At 44.7% G+C, this 22,404-nt stretch overlaps 1 protein-coding gene across 3 annotated transcripts in view; it reads left to right on the forward strand.

Moving 5' to 3' along the window:
• Positions 1 to 22,404, forward strand: part of DHDDS (dehydrodolichyl diphosphate synthase subunit) — a 30,482-nt gene that overhangs the window by 4,157 nt on the left and 3,921 nt on the right. For all 3 annotated transcript variants that reach the window (XM_021683589.1, XM_021683591.1, XM_021683590.1), the window contains exons 4-8: positions 1,553 to 1,695; positions 4,776 to 4,892; positions 6,042 to 6,143; positions 14,264 to 14,378; positions 16,348 to 16,455. In XM_021683589.1, coding sequence (XP_021539264.1) covers positions 1,553 to 1,695; positions 4,776 to 4,892; positions 6,042 to 6,143; positions 14,264 to 14,378; positions 16,348 to 16,455 — 585 coding nt within the window. The remainder of the gene's footprint in view (positions 1 to 1,552; positions 1,696 to 4,775; positions 4,893 to 6,041; positions 6,144 to 14,263; positions 14,379 to 16,347; positions 16,456 to 22,404) is intronic.

A 22,404-nucleotide genomic window follows, 5' to 3' on the forward strand; every position in this document is an offset into this window, starting at 1 on the left:
AATAAAATGGCATGATGAAAAGCATTTGGCAAAAGATTTGGCATAAAGTGCTCAAAAAGTTGGCAGTGTAATCATTAGCAGCTATATTGACTGGTCAGTGGTAGGTTCTGACCCAGATGTGCCAGCCAAAAGGTAGCTTCCCTGTCGTCTGTGGAGCCTGAGTCCATTCACGTGTCAGGTTCTCATTGGTAATTTTCCCAAGGTGGCAATGAAGTGAGTTGCATGTATGCCTGTTAAGGGATTAGAAAGACAGCTCTCTTCAGCTTTGTTTCTTCAAGTTCAGTTCTGATTGAATGTCTTCTGTCCCCTACCCTTAACCTACAGGCTCCCTATCTCAACACTGTTATTCTTAGCTCTAGTTAGTTCTCTGCCTTTAGTGGTTCTGGAGTAGAGCAGCCCCAAAGGACTGGGTTTAATGTGAGTTTCACTTCTCTTTTCATTGAGGTATAATTTCTTATGGTGAAATGCACAAGGTGGGGTTTTGACCGTTGCATTTACCCGTCTAATCCATACCCCTGTCAAGATAAAGAACATTTCCATCTCTCCAGAAAGTTCCCTTGTGCCCCTCCCTTCCCAGTCAAACCCTGTCCCACCTCCTCTTCCCCTCTTGAGGCAACCATTGTACTGATTTCTATCACTAGAGGTTAGTTTTTGCTGTTTTAGAACCTTATATAATGGATTCATACAGTAGAGTTGTAGCCTTCTGACACATTTCTTCCACTCTCTGAGCCTCAGTTTTTCTCCTCTATAAAGTAGGCTTGAAGACAGCAATGCCATTCTCAAGAGGTTGTTCAGAGAATCGAATGGAATAATGTATGTGAAAACCCTGTGTAGACTTAAATGCTACACAGCTGTGTACTCGATGCCTTTATTCTTATAACTCATCAGCCTCTCAATCTAACAGAAAAGATGAACTTGTGCTGAGAGTAATAATTCCTTGTGGTATTTTTTAAAGATTTTATTTATTTATTTGGGGGGTGGAGAATGAGCAGGGGGAGGAGCAGAGGGAGAGGGACAAGCAGACTCCTCACTGAGTGTGGTGCCCAACGTGGGGCTCGATCCCACGACCCCGAGATCATGACTCTGAGCTGAGGTCAGATGCTTAACCAACTGAACGCCCCTAATACCTTGTGTTTTATATTGTCCTTCAGCCACCTTGTGAGTGATGGATGGTGCTCCTGTTTTACAGATGAGGAGACTTAGGCCCACAGAGGTTAAATGATTTGCCTACAGTCACATAGCAAGTTTGCATTGGAGTTGGGGACTGGAACCTACATCTTTACTCTGTCGGTAAAGAGTTCTTTCTGGTAAACCACAATAGCACCAGCAGAGCAGTACTCATTAAGTTCGCATTTTTCCGTTTCTCAGGTGGTAGCTTTCTGTTTACTTGGTTTGTTATTCTGACAGAAACACTGGTGTTATCCTAGCTTTATTTGGTTTGGGGAGGAGAAAAGTCTGCCTCTCACCTCCAACGCTGAGTCAGAGCAGAGGCATCTATTATTTCCCTTCCTGCTCTTCCTTATACCCTAGCTCCTTGCCTTCTCCCTCTCAGACCCTGCGCTGGTGTTTGAACCTGGGCATCCTAGAGGTGACGGTCTACGCGTTCAGCATTGAGAACTTCAAACGCTCCAAGAGTGAGGTAGACGGGCTAATGGATCTGGCCCGGCAGAAGTTCAGCCGCTTGATGGAAGAACAGTAAGATTCTGTTGGAGGGGGGAGCGTGCTCTTTACACCATAACCCTCACCTCTCTTATCTCAGGCTTATTTAAGGAACTCTAAACCCTTTTAATGTTAGTCAGATCTCTTCGATGGCATCTATGGCAAGCTAGTCCCCCCCCCCCTTTTTTTAAGGGGGCATTTATCTGAGGATATAGAGGTATTTCACAGAATTTAAGGACAAGTATAACCAGCCTCAAGCAAAACTGAAACCAGGAATTGAAATCCATTAGAAGAGCCTCTTCCTACTCTCTGCACTCCACCTTTCTCTGCTTCAAGAGAGCAGCCCAGAATGAACTAAAGCCCTTAATTAATAGCCCACCTTAGATTTCTACCCCACGACCAATAAACTGTGATCAGGGGAGTAGCATGAAAGAAATGTTGGAAAAGTCCTTTTAGTCATCCTAAACATTACTATGCTGCCCTATATATTCTCTTGGAAGGGACAGGATGACGTGTACGAGGCCTTTATGGGGAAGATTCAGTACTGTTCTTAGCTGTCACTAAGTTTAAACTAATTTAGGAAGCAGTGCCAGAAAGGGACAAAGAGGAAGTTTGATGGAGATTATTTGCTTCAAAGTGTGGAAACCTCCCCAGCCCGGACTGCCCCAGACTCTTCATTACAACCCTTTTCTGCCCAGCTCTTCCCTGTACCAGGATGCAGGGAGATGAGAAAACAGAGAGCCTAGGGCACCAGTGGAGCTGGGCCTAGAACAGTTTTCTCATTTCTGTCCCAGTGTGGGTTTTGGAGTGGGGAGGGTAGCAAGGCTTCTCTCTGTCCATATAGGATAATGAGACTTGGCCACAGACCTAGCTTCCTGGTCCCCAGCAGAGCCCGAGTGGCTCAGAGTTCCTACCCAAGGGCTGGGGTTGGAGGCATTGGGGGCACTTTCCAGGTATTCAAATTCTTCTGTACATCACACTGATCCCACCGTTTTAAAGTATTTATACTGTGTGCCAGGCCCTGAGCCTGACATGTATTTTCATTTAATATTCACATTATCCTGTGAGAAAGAGATTATTATTGTCCCAGTTGTAGAGAGGAGGAAAGTGAAAACCAGAGAAGTTTAGGTGTGTCTCCTGGGTCACACAGCTATCAGACAGGCAGAGCCAAGACAGACAGGATCTTTCCAACTCCAGAGCTGAGCTGTTGTCTGCTACACTGTGGTCCGAAAGACAGGAGGTAATCTTAGAGTTCCTGTAAGATCAAAATGCATAGCAGTAGGGTGCTACTGAGATTTCTCTAATCAGTCAGCAGTAGAGAAAATGGTCTTAAGTTCTAAAGTCCTGGACAGAACAAGAAGAAATCTTATCAGTGGTTTTCCAACAATGTGCAGCAGAACCTTAGAGTTCTGAGGAGTGGGTGTGCAAAGAAGCCAGAGGGAATGGGGCACAGGGTGCTGGTTGGCATTTACCTATTTTATATATTGGGCTTCTTTTTTTTTTTTTTTAGATTTTATTTATTTATGTGACAGAGAGAGACACAGCGAGAGAGGGAACACAAGCAGGGGGAGTGGGAGAGGGAGAAGCAGGCTCCCCGCAGAGCAGGGAGCCCGATGCGGGACTCGATCCCAGGACCCTGGGATCATGACCTGAGCTGAAGGCAGTCGCTTAACCAACTGAGCCACCCAGGCGCCCTATATATTGGGCTTCTGTTTAATGTGTGACTTGAAGAAAGAGTTTTTGGCTTTAGGAAGGTTGGAAAACCACAGGCCTAGTTCAGTTTCATCAGTTGGGAAACAACCCTATGGATAGAAGTTTAAGGCATGCTCATGGTCACACAGCAAGCTCATGGCAAAACCAGGTTGGGAAACCAGATCTCCTGGCTCCTGTCCAGGGCTTTTATCTCTCCTTCCCTATGGACCTCACTCAAATAACCTGACCGTTGTCTGAGAATAAGCACTTTCAGGTACCTTCTCTCACTCAACACAAGCCAGTGTGGAGAGTATGGCAGGGATGGTTATTACCTCCAGTTCACAGGGTGCGGGAAACTGAGACTCAGAGAAGCTTAGTGGTTATACAAGGTCAGCTAGTAAGTGCTGGCTCTAGGACTTGAATGTAGCTATTTTCCTTCTGCTTTTGCCTTGATCCGAGTATACATTTGCCTACTATAGGAGCTTCAATGGATTCTCAAAAACAGATGGTTAGATCTTGCTTCGCTCTAGAAGCAAAGTGATGCGGGTTACAAAGTGATGCTGTGGATGCAGCCTTGCACTCTGGATCAGAGATCTCCAGGACCTGCCTGCTCTCCAGGATACTTCTTGTTATTCAGTTCCCGTTTTCCAAACGCTAGTAATTCAGTTTCTCCATAGCGTCCCCAGGCGAGGGAAGCTGGTTGGGTAACTGAATTCAATTCTGCCCACTGTGCAGAGTTTGGGAATACTATATGGAGGCAGCAAGATGCCATGATGAAGAGGACAGGCCCTGGAACCAGGCTCCCTAGGTTTAAATTCAGCTTTCCACTTACCACCTGTCTGATGTTGAGCAAATTACCTAACCTCCCTGTGCCTCAGTTTCCTCGCCTGTAAAAGGGGAATGATAATGGTGTCTGCCCCGAAGGTTGGTGTAAGAATGGAACATATTGATGTGTGTAAAGCACTTAGACCAATGTCTGGCACTTAGTAAACATAAACTTAATGATGTTGCTGTTATTAACATCTTTTACCAGAAGGTACAGAAGTAATGAACAGTATAGCTTCTGCCCTTGAGTTTATTCACTTGTCAAAACGGGACAGGATACATAAAATGTAACTTGCCAACAAGGACGCATGAAGCCTTGTAATGTGTGGTAAAGAGTTTGGGTTCGGGTTCTCAGACCGGGCAGACCTGGGTTTTAGTTCTGATACTGTCTGACCTTGGGCCTTGTCTGTCTGCCTGTCCTGTCTGAGCTTCCGTTTCTTACTGGAGAATGGGGAATGTGGCAGATTCGGGTCCGAGTTGTTGAGGGGACGTGGTGACACATGGCACACAGGGCAGTGCTTAGGAGCTGGGAGTTGAGTGTTGGCCGTTCTCCAGCACCACAGGCTCTCCGTCCCAACCCTGCCTCCTCTTCCTGATAGGGAGAAACTGCAGAAGCATGGGGTATGTATCCGGGTGCTGGGCGATCTGCATTTGTTGCCCTTGGATCTCCAGGCGCTGATTGCACAGGCGGTACAGACCACCAAGAACTATAACAAGTAAGTGGTCCCATTTCCCCTTAGCGACCGGGAGCAGCCTCTGACTCCCTGCGAGCTTCAGAGAGATACACTGGGCCTTTGTTGGTCTGCATTTGGTACAAGAGGCCAGGAGCGGTTTGGGATGCTTAGAGACCTCCTCAGTCTGCAGGGCAGACCAGCGATGGTTCTTAATACCTTGTCAAATGTGTGTGAACTCACACATACGGTTTTTTATCCTTTTCCTCCTTCATGCGCCTGCCCCCCACGATACATGCATATACATATATTTACATATGCACATATATATAATCGTCATCATTATTATTATTTTTTTTTTTTAAGATTTTATTTATTTGACAGAGACACAGCGAGAGAGGGAACACAAGCAGGGGGAGCGGGAGAGGGAGAAGCAGGCTTCCCACCGAGCAGGGAGCCCGATGTGGGGCTCGATCCCAGGAACCTGGGATCATGACCTGAGCCGAAGGCAGGCGCTTAACGACTGAGCCACCCAGGCGCCCCCATTATTATTATTTTACTTGACAGGGGCTAGGGTGAAAATGAGTGTTATAAGGTGGGTAAGCTGTGGATATGGCCTTGAGCTCTGGATCAGAGTTTTCCTTCCAGGACCTGCCTGATACCCCACATTATAATATATTCTGTCTCTGTCTACAGTATATTTCTGTCTCTGAAGACAGATCCTTCAAGAAAATCTTTCTCTGTCCCACTCCTTTACCCATGGAGAGGTTGACATTGGGGGGGTCCTACAGGTGCGGAGGCAGAGGTCAGTAATCCAAACTTCAGTATGTGTGCCTTTGGAGTATGATATGTGTTTGGCAGTGGACTGGACTGCATCAAATTTCCTCCCTATTCTACTTTGCTTGTGCTAATATCACAGTGGATCCACATCCTCTGAAAGCTGGTTGGCAGTAGAAGGAGAGAGGGTTAGGGAGTAAAAGGGTCATTTAGTGTTTGTCTTATTACAAAACTAGTAACATGTTTATTCTAAGAAAAGTTAGAAAACACAAAGAATTCATAATCTCACCTTTCAGAAATAGCCACGATTCACATTTGGTATGTGTGTGTTCTTCTGGGGAAGCAGTACTCTGTAGGCAGTGACGCTAGTCCTTAGTCCCTGTTCTCTAGTAAATTATTCTCTTCTTCCTTTCTCAGGTGTTTCCTAAATGTCTGCTTTGCTTACACATCCCGTCACGAGATCAGTAATGCTGTGAGAGAGATGGCCTGGGGAGTGGAGCAAGGCCTGCTGGATCCCAGGTATCCCTGCTTGTTTAGCATGGTAACCGATAGGGAAACCAGGCGTGCCCTCTTAAACCATGTCCTTGGGCCAGAAGTCAACTCAGTGATGCATGTAGACAGATTTAGGGGCGTGACCCTCCCCACACAGAGCTTAGGATAGGCTTATCGAAGCCTGCTTCAGAATTTCTGTGTTCACCACACCCCAAGAAGCCCCAGAAAAATGGTGTAGCAAGTAACAAGGCTGTGGCATTCACTAAAAAATGATGTCCTTACACCTGAAACTAATATAACACTGTATGTTAACTATATTGGAATTAATTTTTTTAAGATTTTATTATTATTTTTTTAAAGATTTTATTCATTCATTTGAGAAAGAGACAGAGCACAAGCAGGGGGAGAGGCAGAGAGAGAGGGAGAAGCGGACTCCCCGCCGAGCAGGGAGCCTGACATTGGGCTCGATCCCAGGACCTGGAGATCATGACCTAAGCTGAAGGCGGACGCTCAACCAACTGAGCCACCCAGGTGCCCCAAGATCTTATTTTTAAGTAATCTCTACACCTAACGGGCTCGAACTCATGACCCTGAGATCAAGAGTCACATGCTCCCTGACTGAGCCAGCTAGGTGCCTTTGGAATTGAAATTTTTTTTTTTTAAGATTTTTCAAATTTATTTATTTGAGACAGAGAGAGAATGAGCAGGGGGGAGGGGCAGAGGGAGAGGGAGAAACAGACCCTCCACTGAGCAGGAAGCCGGACGTGGGGCCTGGTCCCAGGACTGCGCATGAGATCATGACCTGAGCCGAAGGGAGACGTCCAACTGACTGAGCCACCCAGATGGCTCAAAATTTGTTTTTAAAAAGATGCCCTCTGGTGCGCCTGGGTGGCTCAGTCAGTTGAGTGTCTTTGTCTTAGGTCGTGATCTCGGGGTCCTGGGATCGAGCCCCATGTCGGGCTCCATGCTCAGCAGAGAGTCTGCTTCTCCCTCTCTCCCTCTGCTCACTCCCTCTGCGTGCTCTCTCTCTCAAATAAATAAAATCTTAAAAAAAAAAAAAAAGATGTCCATGGGGAACCTGGCTCTCAGTCTGTGGAGCATGTGACTCTTGATACTCGGGGTCGTAAGTTCAAGCCCCACATTGGGTGTAGAGATTACTTTAAAAGTAAAATCTTTTAAAAAATAAATAAGTAAATAAAATCTTTAAAAAAAAGATGTCCCCTGGTCCTTTGGCAGTGTTTTTCCTCGAATAGTTTTTTAGGAATGCAGCTTGTTGCTGGTATAGTCCTTTAGGTCTCTCATGTTATGGTTTCATGCAAGATTCAGGTATTTTTCAAAAAGAAAATTGTTCACCACAAGCAGCATGTGGAATCCGAACTATTAGAGTGGTAGAGACTTAGCCTCTCAGTCCCTTCATGTTATTGTTCGTGTAACATTTGGTAATAATATTAATAAACTAATAATAGCAAGAGTAAAATAACATTAAAAATAACCCAGGTGATGTGTTATGTTCTGTATTTTACTCAGTCATTGATCTCATGTATGAGAGGTTCCAGTGTTTTCTCCATTTTATAGACGAGAAAGCTGAGCTGAGCATTAGAGTGGCTTTCCCCAGGCCATCCTGCTAGTGAGTGCCAGAGCAGACTCATACTCATCTCAAGAGCTGTCTGATTCCAGAGTGCCTGTCCTTTCCCTCTGTCATCTAGGACCTTGGGACTCAGGAAATTGTCTGATTCCTTTCTTGGGTATAATTTGATTTACCTGGGAAACTAAGTTAAAAATCAGAAAGTTGCTCAGTGAGAATGGGATTAGATAAGCAGAAAAGGAGACAGTTTTTAAGGCTATTTTAAAGTCCTTTTCCTCTCCAACAGCCGGGTGATTGTTCTGTGCCACATTGTTCATTCAGTCAGTCATTTATTCACTCAACAAACATTTTAAAAGTGCCACATAAAGGCCAAGCACATTGTTGTACAGAGAGGGTACAGTGGTAAAAAAAAGTACATATTTCCTGCACTCAGGGAGCTCTGGTAAAGGAAACAGACAATAATCAATATTATACACATTGACATACCATTATAATGGTGATCAAATGCTATAAAAACATCGGTGCATGATACAACAAGAATTTATAGTAAGAGGAGTAGACCTGGTAGGGAAGGCTTTGCCAAGGAAATGATCAGTGGCCAGAGAAGGAAGACAAAGCAGTAACTGGGGAAAGAGGCAGTAGTAGTGTGAGGAGCTTGTCAGTTACAGAAAGGCTGTTGGGATAATTCAGGTAGAGATTACCCAGAATGGAGCTTGCGTGGTGGTGGTGGTGGAGGAAGAAGAGGTCAAATAGACTGCATCAAGTGTTAGGAAGTAGATAAAATCGAGGGGCCTTCATGGGCCAAGTCTGGGAAAAAGATGTGTTATGAGTGACTCCAGCGTTTTTGACTTCCGAAACAGTGCATAGCAGTGCCCCTCCCTGTGCCGGGGAGCCCTGAGGGAGGGTCCAGTTTGAGGAGAAAGGTCAGCAGTTTGATTTGGGATATACCGTAGATGTTGAGCATAGATGGCAGGTTGACAGTTTGTGAGGAGAGGTGGGGACTGGACATAATGGCATGGAGGTCATCTGAGTAGTTGGTAACCAAAGCAAAGAGGGCCTGAGGACATCGAGGAGAGTCTAGAGTGAGTGGGGGAGAGTTTTGAGAAACTCTGAGTTCTGCTGCCTGGGTAGAAGAGAAGGAGCCTTAAGGAAAAAAGAGGATGAACAACCAGAAAGGCAGGAAGAAAGCTGGGCAAGTCAGTATTACGGAAGCCAAGAGAAGAGGGAATTTGCTGGCGCACGGTGGGAGGATGCAGGCATTGGTGGGAGCAACGGTGTCGAATGCTGTAGAGAGGTCAGTTAAGCTGTGGATTGAAAATGAACTCTTGGGGAAGAAATTAAGATGCTGGTTAAGTCGGTGGGGGGCAGGCAGGAAGATGAGAGACGGAAGAGGAAGAGGGTTATATGAGTAGATGCAGGTTATTACGATTTTCTGATTCTTGGCTTGTGGGGTGATTTCATAGTTGTTCACAGTATTATTGTGCTTTCCAGTTAATGTTTCATTTAAAGAGATAAATGTTTATGTGGAAAACAAAGAAAGCTTTTAGCCATTAGATATGTGTGTGTTCATGCCTAGGACTAGAACTCTGATCTTGTCTCTTAGTTCAGTGTTCTTGGTACTCATACCACAGCGACAATCACTGACCTTTATCTTCTCCTTCTTGCCCAGGAAGTTTTCCCATATTCATTTTCTTTTTTTTTTTTTTTAAACATTTTTTATTTATTTTATTTGAGAGAGAGAATGAGAGAGAGAGAGAGCATGAGAGGGGGAGGGTCAGAGGGAGAAGCAGACTCCCTGCCGAGCAAGGAGCCCGATGTGGGACTCGATCCAGGGACTCCAGGATCATGACCTGAGCCGAAGGCAGTCGCTTAACCAACTGAGCCACCCAGGCGCCCTCCCATATTCATTTTCTTTGCCTTGCATGGCTTAGGAACTTACCTACGTGGGATTAGTCAAGCGGATAGATATGGCGTGGGCGGGGCAGGGTCACCAGTGTAAGGAGGCTGCAAACTTAGAAAGGTTGGTGTTCTGCTCGGACTGGGCTAATCAGAGCCCCAGTATGCACATACTTTTATAAAGGTCATACATGTTCATCAGAGAGGATTTGCAAACTACTGGATATATAAAGATGAAAATTTAGATCTTCAGGATCTGCAACACTCCTGGTAACACTTCGACTTTAAGTATGTCTTTCTAGGTCTTCCTGTTTGCTTAAATATGTGTGTGTGAGTTTAATCAACTGAGTTGATTTTTCCCATCAAGTTGTGACATTATCTATTACCTGTGTTTGGGTTCTAGGTTGTTTGCAAGTACATTGTCAAAAACTTTTTTAGCCTATAAGCTCCTCACATTCAGAAAACCAACATGTCTCTGTTTTTGAGATCTGTTTTCAGTGATTCATTCACTCATTTGTTCAAACGTGTATCAAGTCTTTCTCTGTCCCAAGAAGGTGCCATGCTAGAAGAGCAAGAATACAGAACTGAATGTGTCATGAGGCTTGCCCTCAGGCAGCTCATAGTCTGGTTCATGTACACACATAAGTCACCCATGGTGCTGGGTACCAGACTAATGGATGTGCAGGGCACAAGCTGGTGCTGACGAAAGTAGTGATCAGTTGTGGTTCAAAGTTCAGCCAGAGTCATCTTTTTAAAACACAAATCCAATAATGACATAAGTATTTATAACAAAAGAAATCACACTGTGAACACTTTACCACCTGAATCATGCTTTTGTTCACTTGATGATGTAATACGAGCACTTTTCCGTGCCTTGTGTTTTTAATAATTTGTCATATCGTTATTTCTAATGGCTGCAGAATATATCTTGCTTTAATTGACTTAATCATTCAAGTTGTTGTTTATGTAGGCTGTTTCTAATTTCTTGTTATTACAAATGATGCTACAATGAAGTCTATAAACTTAACTCTTGTCAGCATTTTGGATTACCTCAGGATCTGGGTCTGGATGTGTCCGTTTCACCTCATTCTTGCCAAATAGAGTAGTAAACTACTCTAATTTTATAGTGAAAGTTGGTATTTTACTTTTATTTAATAGAAATCACTTCTTGGGGCACCTGGCTGGCTGAGTCGGTAGAGCATGAGACTCTTCATCTTGGGGTTGTGGGTTCCAGCCCCACATTGGGTATAGGGATTACTTAAAAGAAAAGAAAAAAGAGTATTTCTTAGAAGTCTTCATGTCGACAGCTAATGCTATGTAATGATGGGTTTGTGTTAGCCATAGCACAGATGTTCTATTTTCATTTTGTCAATTTTATCTCCTCCCACCCCTCTAGAGTGACCTCATTTTCGATAAGAATTCTGCCTACTGCCTGAAGTAGGTGGAAAAAACCTTTTGGCAGACACATTTGAAACTCAGATTAAGTGGGGATCTGAAGTCACACAGCAAAGTGGTGGGATTGGAAATAACATTTCTTTTTCTTTATTTACATAATCCTTTATAGTTAGTTCCTAAGGTACACTCAAATCTGTTACTTAGTTTTTGTTTTTGTTTTTTTAGGGGGTGGGGGCAGAGGGAGAGAGAGATCTTAAGCAGGCTCCACGCTCAGCATGGAGCCTGACACAGGGCCAAACTCACAACCCTGAGATCATGAGCTAAGCCGAAATCAAGATTTGGATGCTTAATCAACTGAGCCACCTAGGCACCGCTGTTACTTCAGTTGATTTGACCCTCACAGTAACCTATAAGTAGATAGGACAGATGTGCCCATTTTCAAAGATAAGAGAGCTGAGAAATTATATTGATTATACAGGGTCTCAGATTTCTTAGAGAATTAAGACCATGCTGCAAAGACAAGACTCTCAGATTTTCAGGGAAATCTGAATTAGAGCCCTTCCTCTTGCAGTTCATAAGTGAATATTATTTCCCATGTGATGGTACAAAAAATTTAACTCCCTCTGTGATTTGTAAAAAGAGGACCCAAAGGCACACAGTTGGTAAATGTAGTCTCATTTTAAACACTCAACCCAGAGGTGCCTAGGTGGCTCAGTCAGTTGAGTGTCCAACTCTCAATTTAGGCTCAGATCATGATCTCAGGGTTGTGAGATTTAGCCCCAAGTTGGGTTCTGCACTCAGCAGGGAGTCTGCTTCTCTCTCTTCCTCTCTCAAATAAATAAATAAATCTTAAAAAAAAAAAAAAAAAAAAATAGGGCGCCTGGGTGGCTCAGTTGGTTAAGCGACTGCCTTCGGCTCGGGTCATGATCCTGGAGTCCCGGGATCGAGTCCCGCATCGGGCTCCCTGCTCGGCAGGGAGTCTGCTTCTCCCTCTGACCCTCCCCCCTCTCGTGTGCTCTCTCTCTCTCTCTCAAATAAATGAATAAATAAAATCTTTAAAAAAAAAAAAAAAAATAGACAGCCCAGATCTCTCTGCTTTTTTAACTGTGCTCCTGGAAGAATCTTCCCACCAAGAAATTTTATCTTCTAGACCCCTCCCAAGATGCAAGTCTTACCACTTGGAGATTCCAAATTCTGCCTCTTGGTGCTTGGTAGGACAGGTAAACAGTGTTCTTAGAACCAACAGACAACCAGCCTTTCAAATACCTTCTTTCCATGAACAGGAGTGTTTTACTTCAGATAAATGATGGCAGTCCCCATTCTTCCTCCATCCCATCTCCTTTCTAAATGTCCGTCTGCTTGGGAAAGTAGCTCCTAACCGACGTGGGAGGGCTGATTATTTTGCTCTTTTTTTAAATCCTAAGTAATACGGATTTTTTGCAGTGTTTCATGGTCCATATGACTTAAAAGTTTTTAAAAATGTTCTTTAGGGGCACCTGGATAGCTTAGTCGGTTAAGCAGCTGACTCTTGATTTCGGCTCAGGTCATGATCTTGGGGTCGTGGCCCCGGGTCAGGCTCTGCGCTCACCAGGGAGTCTCCCCCTTTCCTGCTGTCCCTCCCCACCCTGCACACACACGCGCTCTCACTCCCTGTCTCTCAAATAACAAATCTTTTTTGAAAATGTTCTTTTTTAAAAAATATTTTATTTATTTATTCATGAGAAACAGAGAGAGAGAGGCAGAGGGAGAAGCAGGCTCCCCGCAGAGCAGAAAGCCTGATGCGGGACTCTATCCCAGGACCCTGGGATCACGACCCGAGTCAAAGGCAGATGTTTAACTGACTGAGCCACCCAGGCGCTCCTAAAAGATGTTCTTTATAATACATTCAAACAATAACAGAAGTACATAAAGTAAAAAAGAGATAGTCTTTCCTTTTTTTTTTTTTTAAAGATTTTATTTATTTATTTGAAGAGAGAGACACAGCGAGAGAGGGAACACAAGCAGGGGGAGTGGCAGAGGGAGAAGCAGGCTTCCCGCCGAGCAGGGAGCCCAATGCGGGGCTTGATCCCAGGACCCTGGGATCACGACCTGAGCCCAAGGCAGACGCTTAACGACCGAGCCACCCAGGCGCCCCTAGTCTTTCCTTCTTATCCAGCCTTCCAGAAGTAATCATCAGTAAGAGTATGATGTATATCTTTCTAAACTTTGTTCTTTATTTTTTTTTATTTTTAAAATTTTTATTTATTTTCGAGAGAGAGAGAGAGAGAGAGCGCACATGGGGGGAGGGCAGAGGGAGAAGCAGACTCCCCACTTAGTAGAGAGCCCAATGCAGGGCTCGATCCCAGGACTCTGGGATCATGACCTGAGCCGAAGGCAGGTGCTTAACTGATTGAGCCACCCAGGCGCCCCTGCAGTCTATATTTTCTTTTTCCTTTTCTTTTTTCTTTTTAAGAGGGGTAGGGGAGCAGAGGAAGAAGGTGAGAGAGAATCTTAAGCAGACTTAACCATGCCCATTGTGGAGCCCAAAACAGGACTTGATCTCATGACCCTGAGATCATGACCTGAGCCAAAATCAAGAGTCCGACGCTTAAATGACTGAGCCACCCAGGCACCCCTGCACTGTATATTTTCCGAATCTTATTTTTTTTTCAATTAATTTTAGCTCTGATCTTCCCCAATCAGTGCATTTAGATTTATCTTTATTAAAAATAGTTGCATTAGTGTTGTATCAAATTGCAGGGTTTACTTTATTTTTATTTTTTAAAGATTTTATTTATTTATTTGAGAAAGTGAGTGTGTGTGTATGCAGATGAGCAGGGGAGGGGCAGAGGGAGAGGGAGTGGAAGAAGCAGACTCCTCGCTGAGTGCAGAGCCTGACTCAGGACTCCATTGGAGGACCCTGAGATCATGACCTGAGTTGAAGTTAGACTCTTAACTGACTGAGCCACCCAGGCACCCAGATGTATGCATTTTAAAAAACAAGATGTTTCAAGTGAAGGACACATTCTAGTGGGTGCATCTCGTTTTAGGCCTGCAGTGAAATGACTTTGGGCAAGTTATTTATCTTCTCTGAGCCTCAGTTTCCTTATGTATAAAATGAGGATCGAAATACTTTATGTAGTTGTGAGGACTAAAATCATACATTTATTTGAATGTTAAGGGCCTCCGCCTGTATTGGCTAATGGTGTTCTATAAACTGGGAAGCCTTACGTATGAGTTCATCTGAAAAAAAGATGTGTGCTTACCTTTGTCTCTTCCCCACTCGCCTTAGTGATGTCTCTGAGTCTCTGCTCGATAAGTGCCTCTATACCAACCACTCTCCGAATCCTGACATCTTGATACGGACTTCCGGGGAAGTGAGGCTCAGCGACTTCTTGCTCTGGCAGGTAAGTTGTTTGCAACCACTGTTGTGTTTGTGTCAGCCTGAAGACTATGATTGTACCCACAGGATGGATTTAGTAGGGCTCATCCCCACTCGTAGCCATGCTGGTACCAGAGAACTGGGGTGGCAGGGGGAATCTGGAGAAATGTATCCAGGCTGTGCCTGGTAACATTTGCTGTCCTTCTTCTTCTGTCCCTGGCTTTGCCAGCCTGTGTGGTTCTTGTTCTCTGAAGTGCCTAGAGGAAAATCAAGGCTATCCAGCTGTGGTGAAAACTTCACTTGTGCCCCTGTTCAAAGCATTGGACTTCTGCCTTGTGTTCTTGAGCATAAGCAGCTGCCCTGGTAATCTGCCAGGTACTCTAGCCCCTCTGGGCTAGAACCTTGCCTTGCAGTTATAGGTCTGTCTCCTTCAGATGAAGCAGCTGTGTCTATGCAAGCACAGTCCACAAGGGGTAGAAACTATATGCAGACTCTTTCTTAGGGGCCTGCTGCTGCCTCTAAGCTCAGTCACCCCTGTGTAAATGGTCCCCCAAAAGCTCAGAGCCAAATCAGTTTGCCTTTGCTTGAAAATCTCCATCATCTGTCAACTTGGCCCCTAAGTAGCACATGACTGTTCAAGGAGAGGTTGGAGGGACTCAGCTTTGAAGCAAGTTCCAGAAATTTTAATAGACCATAGTCTTAAAAGATTTAGCTACTGAAGATACTTTTGGTCTTTGGCTATATTGAAAGAAATAATGTGCAGCTTATGGTTCGGTGGTCTTCTGTGCTGGTCAGATCATGTCTGGAAAGTTTACTTCTGGGCACTGAGTTTTAAAAGACTGCATTGGTAAACTAGAGGACTTACCAGAAGCAGCCAACCTGGATAGCAAGGAATCTGGAACTCACGGCATGTAAGGAATGAGTGAAGGATAGTGGTCTGGAAAAGGGAGGCATGGTGTGAGTTTATTCCCTTAGAAAAAAAATACTGAATTCCTCCTTCGTGTGCTGGGAATATGGCAATCACCAAGTCAGAAATAATCCCTGCTGCCTTAAAATGTATGGTTTTTTGGCAAAGGTAAACTGAGCAAGACATGACAACCTTGGGGACAAATAACAGTTCTAATCTTGACTTCAAATATTTGAAAGAATGTCACTTTGAGGAAGAAACAGACCTGTTCCAGAGAAAAGACTTGAGACTTTGGTAGAAGTACCAGGGAAGGTGACATTGGTTTAGCAGAACAAGCTGTCTGACAACTAAAGTCAGCCCTCTTGAGGCACTGAACTCCTCACTACTAAAGGTATCAAGCGGTGGCTGTCAAGAATGTTCCAAAAGGAATTCTTACACCAGTGATTATTATTAGGGTTCACCCAGCTCTGTAGTCTGACTGCTTTGTGTACATTATCTTGTTTAATTTTCATTGTACCTTAAAAACCAGGTATTCTTATTCCCCAGTTTTACAGTTGAGGAGACTGAGGCCCAGAGAGGTTAAGTAACTTGCTTCATGTCACATGGATGGTAAATAGTGGACCCAGGATCCGAAGCCAGGTAGTCTGGCCCCAGAGCCCATGCTCTTCACCACGTGTCCTACTCTGCTACTTAAAAATAACAGCCCCAGCTACCATTTGTTCACTGTTGACTTTTATCAGACAACATGTCTCCCAGATGACCTCTGAGGGCCAAGACCCGATAACATAATCCAGATGTTATTTCATAGTCCTAAAATTGGCTCTTAGAAAAATCCTGGTGGGAATGTTGATCTAGTCTTGCTATAGTTCTGCCTTGCTACACTCAGGTGCCTCAGATGACCCCTCCCCATGAGCGAGGGACTTCAGGACTGGCAGCGATGGTAGCTCCAGCTTGAGGTGCCCGGGCTCTCTTCATCTCTGGGCCCCTGGGTTATGCTCATCATGCTCCTTCTTTGGAAGCCTGACCAGGAATATGTTCCAGCAACATGCTGCTAAACTATCCTGTCTTCCTTCCCCCGCTTTCCCAGACTTCCCACTCCTGCTTGGTGTTCCAACCCGTTCTGTGGCCAGAATACACATTTTGGAACCTCTGTGAGGCCATCCTGCAGTACCAGATGAACCATAGCACGCTCCAGGTAAGAAAGAGTTCAGGGCTGGTCTGACTGGATGTGATGGAAGAAAAGGTTAGCATCGATTGACCACCTGCTACTTACACGAGGCACTTGCTAATAAGCATGTTAATGATGATAGTAGCTACTACTTGTTTACTATGTGTCAGGGACTGTGAACATTTTATAGGTACTATATCATTTAATGCTCCCAAGATCCCAATGACCTGGGTATTATCAGCCCCACTTGTGCAAGTGAATACATCGAAATTCTTTTGTTAAGGACACATAACCAATAAGAGACAGAACTAGGATTCAAGTTACATGTCTTTAATCTCTTTGCCTCAGAAACACAGGAAAGACTTCTCAGAGAGATTGGCCATTCCCTGACGGTATTAAACTAATAAAAGATTGTAGAAATGGAAGTATACAAAAGTCAAGCCTCTTCCAGAAGGGATTAAGAACAAAGTAGCGCTTTCTATTATATAAAATATGTTCTGCCAACATTTGAAGTTCTTTCAGTTTTGATCACCACATCTTGAAACAGGTTTTAATAGGAGGCAGAGTCACCTGCATCTGATTAGAATTCTTAATAATAATGGTAGTTTGTGTGGTGGTTAGTACATTAGATGTTTTCAAGTAAGTTTTCTTAACCCTTCCAACAATCCCACAGGTTTAGTGTCTTCATTTTCCAAATCTGGAAACAGGGACAGAGTCACTGTCTCCAGGCCACAGACTTTTAAACCCAAAGCTGCTGCTGTTTTTTGAGTCTAGAAAGAAAATGGCCAGGAGGAAATAATGATTTAAGTCAGGGCTTCTTAATCTCTTTGGAGAATCTGATGAAAAACCGTAGACCATCTCCCTAGAAAAATTGCACAGATCATTCTAACATATGGCATTTTGCATAGAATTGTACTCATCACTGAAACACTTAGACTACTACCGGGGGTTTACATAACCCCTGGAATCTGTCCATGAATCCCACATCCAGAACTCCTGGTATAAGTCAATCAAATCATGAAGCTTTGGTCATGTGCTTGGTCATTAGAATATGAAGAATTTTTAAAAGAGGAAGTTCTGTTCAAGTGAAAGGAAAAACAGAGTCTCAATTATCCACCATCAGTGAGGAATGAATATCAGATTTTTCCACATGATCAAAGCTCCTTTAAGAACCAAAATTTTTTACTATCCTTTTTTTTTTTTTTAAGATTTTATTTATTTATTTGACAGAGAGAGACACAGCGAGAGAGGGAACACAAGCAGGGGGAGTGGGAGAGGGAGAAGCAGGCTCCCCGCGGAGCAGGGAGCCCGATGTGGGACTCGATCCCAGGACCCTGGGATCATGACCTGAGCCGAAGGCAGTCGCTTAACCGACTGAGCCACCCAGGCGCCCTCTATCCTTTTTTGATGGAAAACTTTCCGAAATGTGTATTGTACATAATCATTGCCACCTAGTATATACCAGGCACTCGCTAATAATGATGATGGCCACTGCCATCTTAAAGCCCTTCATTGGACAGGGATGCCCTTGAAGGGTGGGACTGTTTGCCCTAAGCTAGATGGTCCCCAAATACTTGGCTTTGGGATTTCGTGTGTATTTTTGTACATCCTCCGTCTCATTTTCTACCACCGTCAATGGCTTATTTTGACAGCATCCCTCTCCTCCTCTTCCTGTTTACTGTTTTAAATCGGCTATAGGCAAGGAAACCAGTCAGTCGAGCTTGTTAGAAATAGGTCTATAAAGTGAGATAAACTGGCTCTGAAGCCCAGAGGATGTTGGTGCATGAGCTTTTGTGTATGGATATACTCTTATCTCTGACTTGGCTGCTCAGAAGCCTTTTATAGTAATTTCAGAGGACTTAACTTTCATTCATTGCATGAACATTTATTGAGTACCAAGTATGAGTCAGAGGCTACACTAAGCATAAGATTCCTACCTTCGTGGAGCTTGTAGTCTTACTTGGGATAGATAATAAACAAGTAAACAAATATATAAGGTAATTTCAGACTGTAATAAGGCAGTGAAGAAAATAGAGTGATATACTAGAAAGTAATGCAGAAAGCAAGAGGTACTGCATAGAGCAGTCAAGGAAGGACTTTCCGAGGAGGTGGTTTTTAAGCCATGATATAAAAGATGAGAAGCAGCCAGATGTGTGAAAATCTGGGGGTAAACAATCACTCTCTGCAACAGGAGCAGCAGTGTAAGGACACCGAGATCATCAAGTCTGGGTCTTGGAAGAACAAATGAAGAGGCCATCATGCAGGAGGGAGAAGGGTGTGAGATGAGGCTGGGTGGGAGTCAGGCCTCTGGTTATATAGGACCTTATGGGCCATGGTGACACGGCTGAAGAATTTTGATCAGAGGAATGACAGGATCTGATTTACATTTTGCAACAATCACCCAGGATTTTCAGGGAAGCGGGAGTCAGGGACCAAACTCCTACAGTAGTCCAGGTGAAAGGATGTGCCTCAGGGTCAGGTGGTGGCTGTAGGGAGGGGGAGGTTTGAGTGGACCGAGATGGGGAAAAACAAATGTTAAAAACAGAAACAAATGAAAGTAACTCTAAATTAATAATATAACCCCTAGAGAAAAGAATTCACGTTATCTCAATATAGTTCTCTGACTATACATCTTTGGTGAGATATATTCTAAGGGTAATACAAACTGAAAGGAAACTTAACCATTATTTAAGAGGTTTTTGTTAGTGGTAATGTTGATGATGTAATTTTGAACCTCATGGATCTCAGAGGATAAAACAAATTGAGTACAAATATTAATGGTACTAGTAATCCAGATGTGTAAGTTTTGGCCTGGGTGGTTGGGAGGATGGTTCTGCTGTTTCCTGGGGTGAGGTGGGACATGTTTGAGGACAAGTATTAAGAGTCCCAATTTGTACTTGGGAATCCTAATTGCAAACATTTATCGAGTTCTTACCACATGTCAGGCATCCTTTACATGGATTCTGTCTAGTGCTAGAAGGTCAATACCATGGTTATTGCCACCATTTTTAAAGTAAGGAAACCAAAGTTAAAACAGAGATGTCCTGAACCCTTTTTTCAGGGGACCTCTTGGGGATCCTGGCCAGGCTTTATCTACCCAGGAGTCCTCAAAGCTCTGTTTCTAGAAATCTCAGCACCTCAGCAGAAGCACTAAGAGTAGATTCCAGATTAACAACATCCTCGCCAGTCTGGCCTCAGACCAGAGGGCTGGTCTTTCCAGTGTCTCCCTTTTATGTACCCTGTCTCATGACCAAACTAGACTTCATGGTTCCTTGTTCAGTTTCCTACCCTTCAGTTTCCAACCTCCATGTCTGTGTTCCCATCCCATTTCCCAAATTCCCATTGTTAAAATCTGAGCTGCTCTATCTCTAAGCCCAGCACAGTGTGTCTCTGTTCCTACAGGAAGCCAGGGGGGTAGCTTCTAGACCTAGAGTAACTCACTGGGATGAGCGTCCCTGGTGCAAGCTAAGGGAAGCAGGGACTCAGCTACAGGTTGGGGCTAGACCTTGGTATCTGAAGGGACCTTGGCAGTGTTCAGGTGATCACCCATTAGCTGTAGAAAATAGGGGCTGCTGGTAAAGCATGCAGTAAGACAGAACATCAGCAGGGGAGGGGTGGGTGGCAATGCAGAGCCACTGAGCCTCAGTGGCAACAAGCTGCAGGAATGGAAGGTCCATGAGGGGTCACTGACGGAGATGACTAGTAAGTGTTTGGTCTATCTCTTCGGGAAGAATGGTATCACAGAGGATACGTGTTCCCACTAAACTTCCTTTGATGCATTTGTCAGAGATGAAACGTGAGGCTGGGTCAGTCGACTGTTTTATTTCTTTTTTTTTGTTTTTTTTTTTTTTAATTTATTTGAGAGAGAGAGAATGAGGGACAGAGAGCATGAGAGGGAGGAGGGTCAGAGGGAGAAGCAGACTCCCTGCCGAGCAGAGAGCCCGATGCGGGACTCGATCCCGGGACTCAAGGATCATGACCTGAGCTGAAGGCAGTCGCTTAACCAACTGAGCCACCCAGGCGCCCGACTGTTTTATTTCTATTTTATTTCTTCAGGTAGTCGCTGTCTTCTCCTTAGGAAAAGTTAAAAGCTTGAACTATTGTCTCCTACATTCCTGACTGAACCATGGCGTTGCCTGCTAATCCTGCTCATTCTGGGACTGACTGGCAATGACTTAACCCTGCAGAGTATCATTTTCCTCATCTGTAAAATGAGAGGAGTGGTGTCAATAAGAATGCCTGCCTGGGGCGCCTAGGTGGCTCCGTGGGCTCAGGGTCTGACTCTTGATTTCGGCCCAGGTCTTAATCTCAGGGTTGTGAGTTCAAGCCCCACATTGGGCTCTGCACTGGGCATGGCGCCTACTTAAAAAAAAAAAAAAAAAAGTCCTGCCTCACAGGTTTGTGATAGGGTACAGTAAGCTAATACAGCAAAAGTGCTGAGAGCAGTGCTGAAACAGAATTCATCTTCAGAGAATCATGGCCAGTATCCTTTCCCGTGTGTGTCTCTGAGCTCTTCATCAGAGTTCTCCTGTCTCCAGAAAAGCCATAGGCTCAGAGCACCCTTCTCATCCTGTGCCAGTACAGTTCCCTAGGCAGGAGACCCTGGGGGTGCTTCAGTATGTGGTGTTTCTGGCAGGGGTAGCTGTCTCAAGCAGCCATCAGAAATGCATCCCCCATGCTACTCACCTGGGCACGTTGACTGCGGCAAATGGGGACTTATGGGTGGACTTGTCATTGGCTAATAAATGTTTTGTAACCAAATGCCTGCAGCCTCTCTCCAGGCCCAGACAGTGTAGCGGAGGACTTGAGGATTTATGTACTGGAGGGGCTGTTACATCTTGCTCCCTAATTCTGCTGAGGAGAGAACAAGAGCAGAGAGGCTTAATGCTCAGGAGAGGTTTAGATGAATAGGGCAGAGCCCCATTTCTCAAAGCAAGCTCCATGGAGCCCTTGCACCAAGATGGCATGAGGTCTGTATAAAAAGTCTCTAAGGAAATTATTAATACCCACACCTGATTAGTCATTAAAAGGGAAAGTAGACAGTATTGTCAGGGAGAGAGAAATTGATTGTTAGGACTTCTTGAGCCTGTATTTTCTGAGGCTGAATACCTGAGAAGACTTAAAACACATCTGAAATGTGGAGGTAGATCCAGACCACGCGGAGGCTGGATAGACAGGCATTTATATGCACTGGTTCCCCACGCCACCTCTACAAAGCACAGCTTATCCAGAGACACATTTCCCATAGGTCTCTCAAGAAGCTACCTTAGTGGAGAAACCAGTGGAACTTCAGCCTGCTGTGACCTAGGCCCTCCCCACCTCAGCCTCAGTGTCCTTATCTGTACAATGGGGAGGCTGGGTAGATGGTCTTTAGGAGCTCCCCTGGCTCTGTCATCCTAACAGTGAATCTGATTCCTGGCAATTAGGGGCCAGGCCCTCCCTTGACTGCAGCCTCCCTGCCCGGCACTCAGTCTGGGGATGCCATCAGAAGAAGCCTGAGCCTCACAGAGTGACTTTAAGCAGCTCCATGTTTCCTCCCTCTGTGGCTGAGTACTCCCCTCGTTTCTGTCCTGCCAGTACTTACCTACTTGGCTTTGTCCACAAGCAGTGGTAAGAGAAGAGCAGCTGACCGTGAATAGCCAACTACCAAGTTGGCCATTCATTTTCTCATTTTTCCTCAAGCCACCCATTGTGCAGAGGACTCACTCTGGCCTGGTCAAGCTCTTCAATTCCGTGTGTCTTTGCCGTTATTCCCACTGCCTGATATTCTCCTCCCCCCATACACCCCACCTTTATCCAAATCCTCCCCGTTGGTTAAAAACCCAGCTCAAATTCTGCCTGTCCATGAGGTGTCACTGTTTCTTGATCATCATCAGTGACAATGTCTCTTCTCTGAGCTCTGTGTCCTAATCGGCCCATAAGCATGTGGATTGCTGAGACCATATCCTCCATATCCTGTACATCATACCCTAGTAA

The sequence above is a fragment of the Neomonachus schauinslandi genome, chromosome 4 (assembly GCF_002201575.2).
Source record: "Neomonachus schauinslandi chromosome 4, ASM220157v2, whole genome shotgun sequence".
Lineage (NCBI taxonomy): Eukaryota > Metazoa > Chordata > Mammalia > Carnivora > Phocidae > Neomonachus > Neomonachus schauinslandi.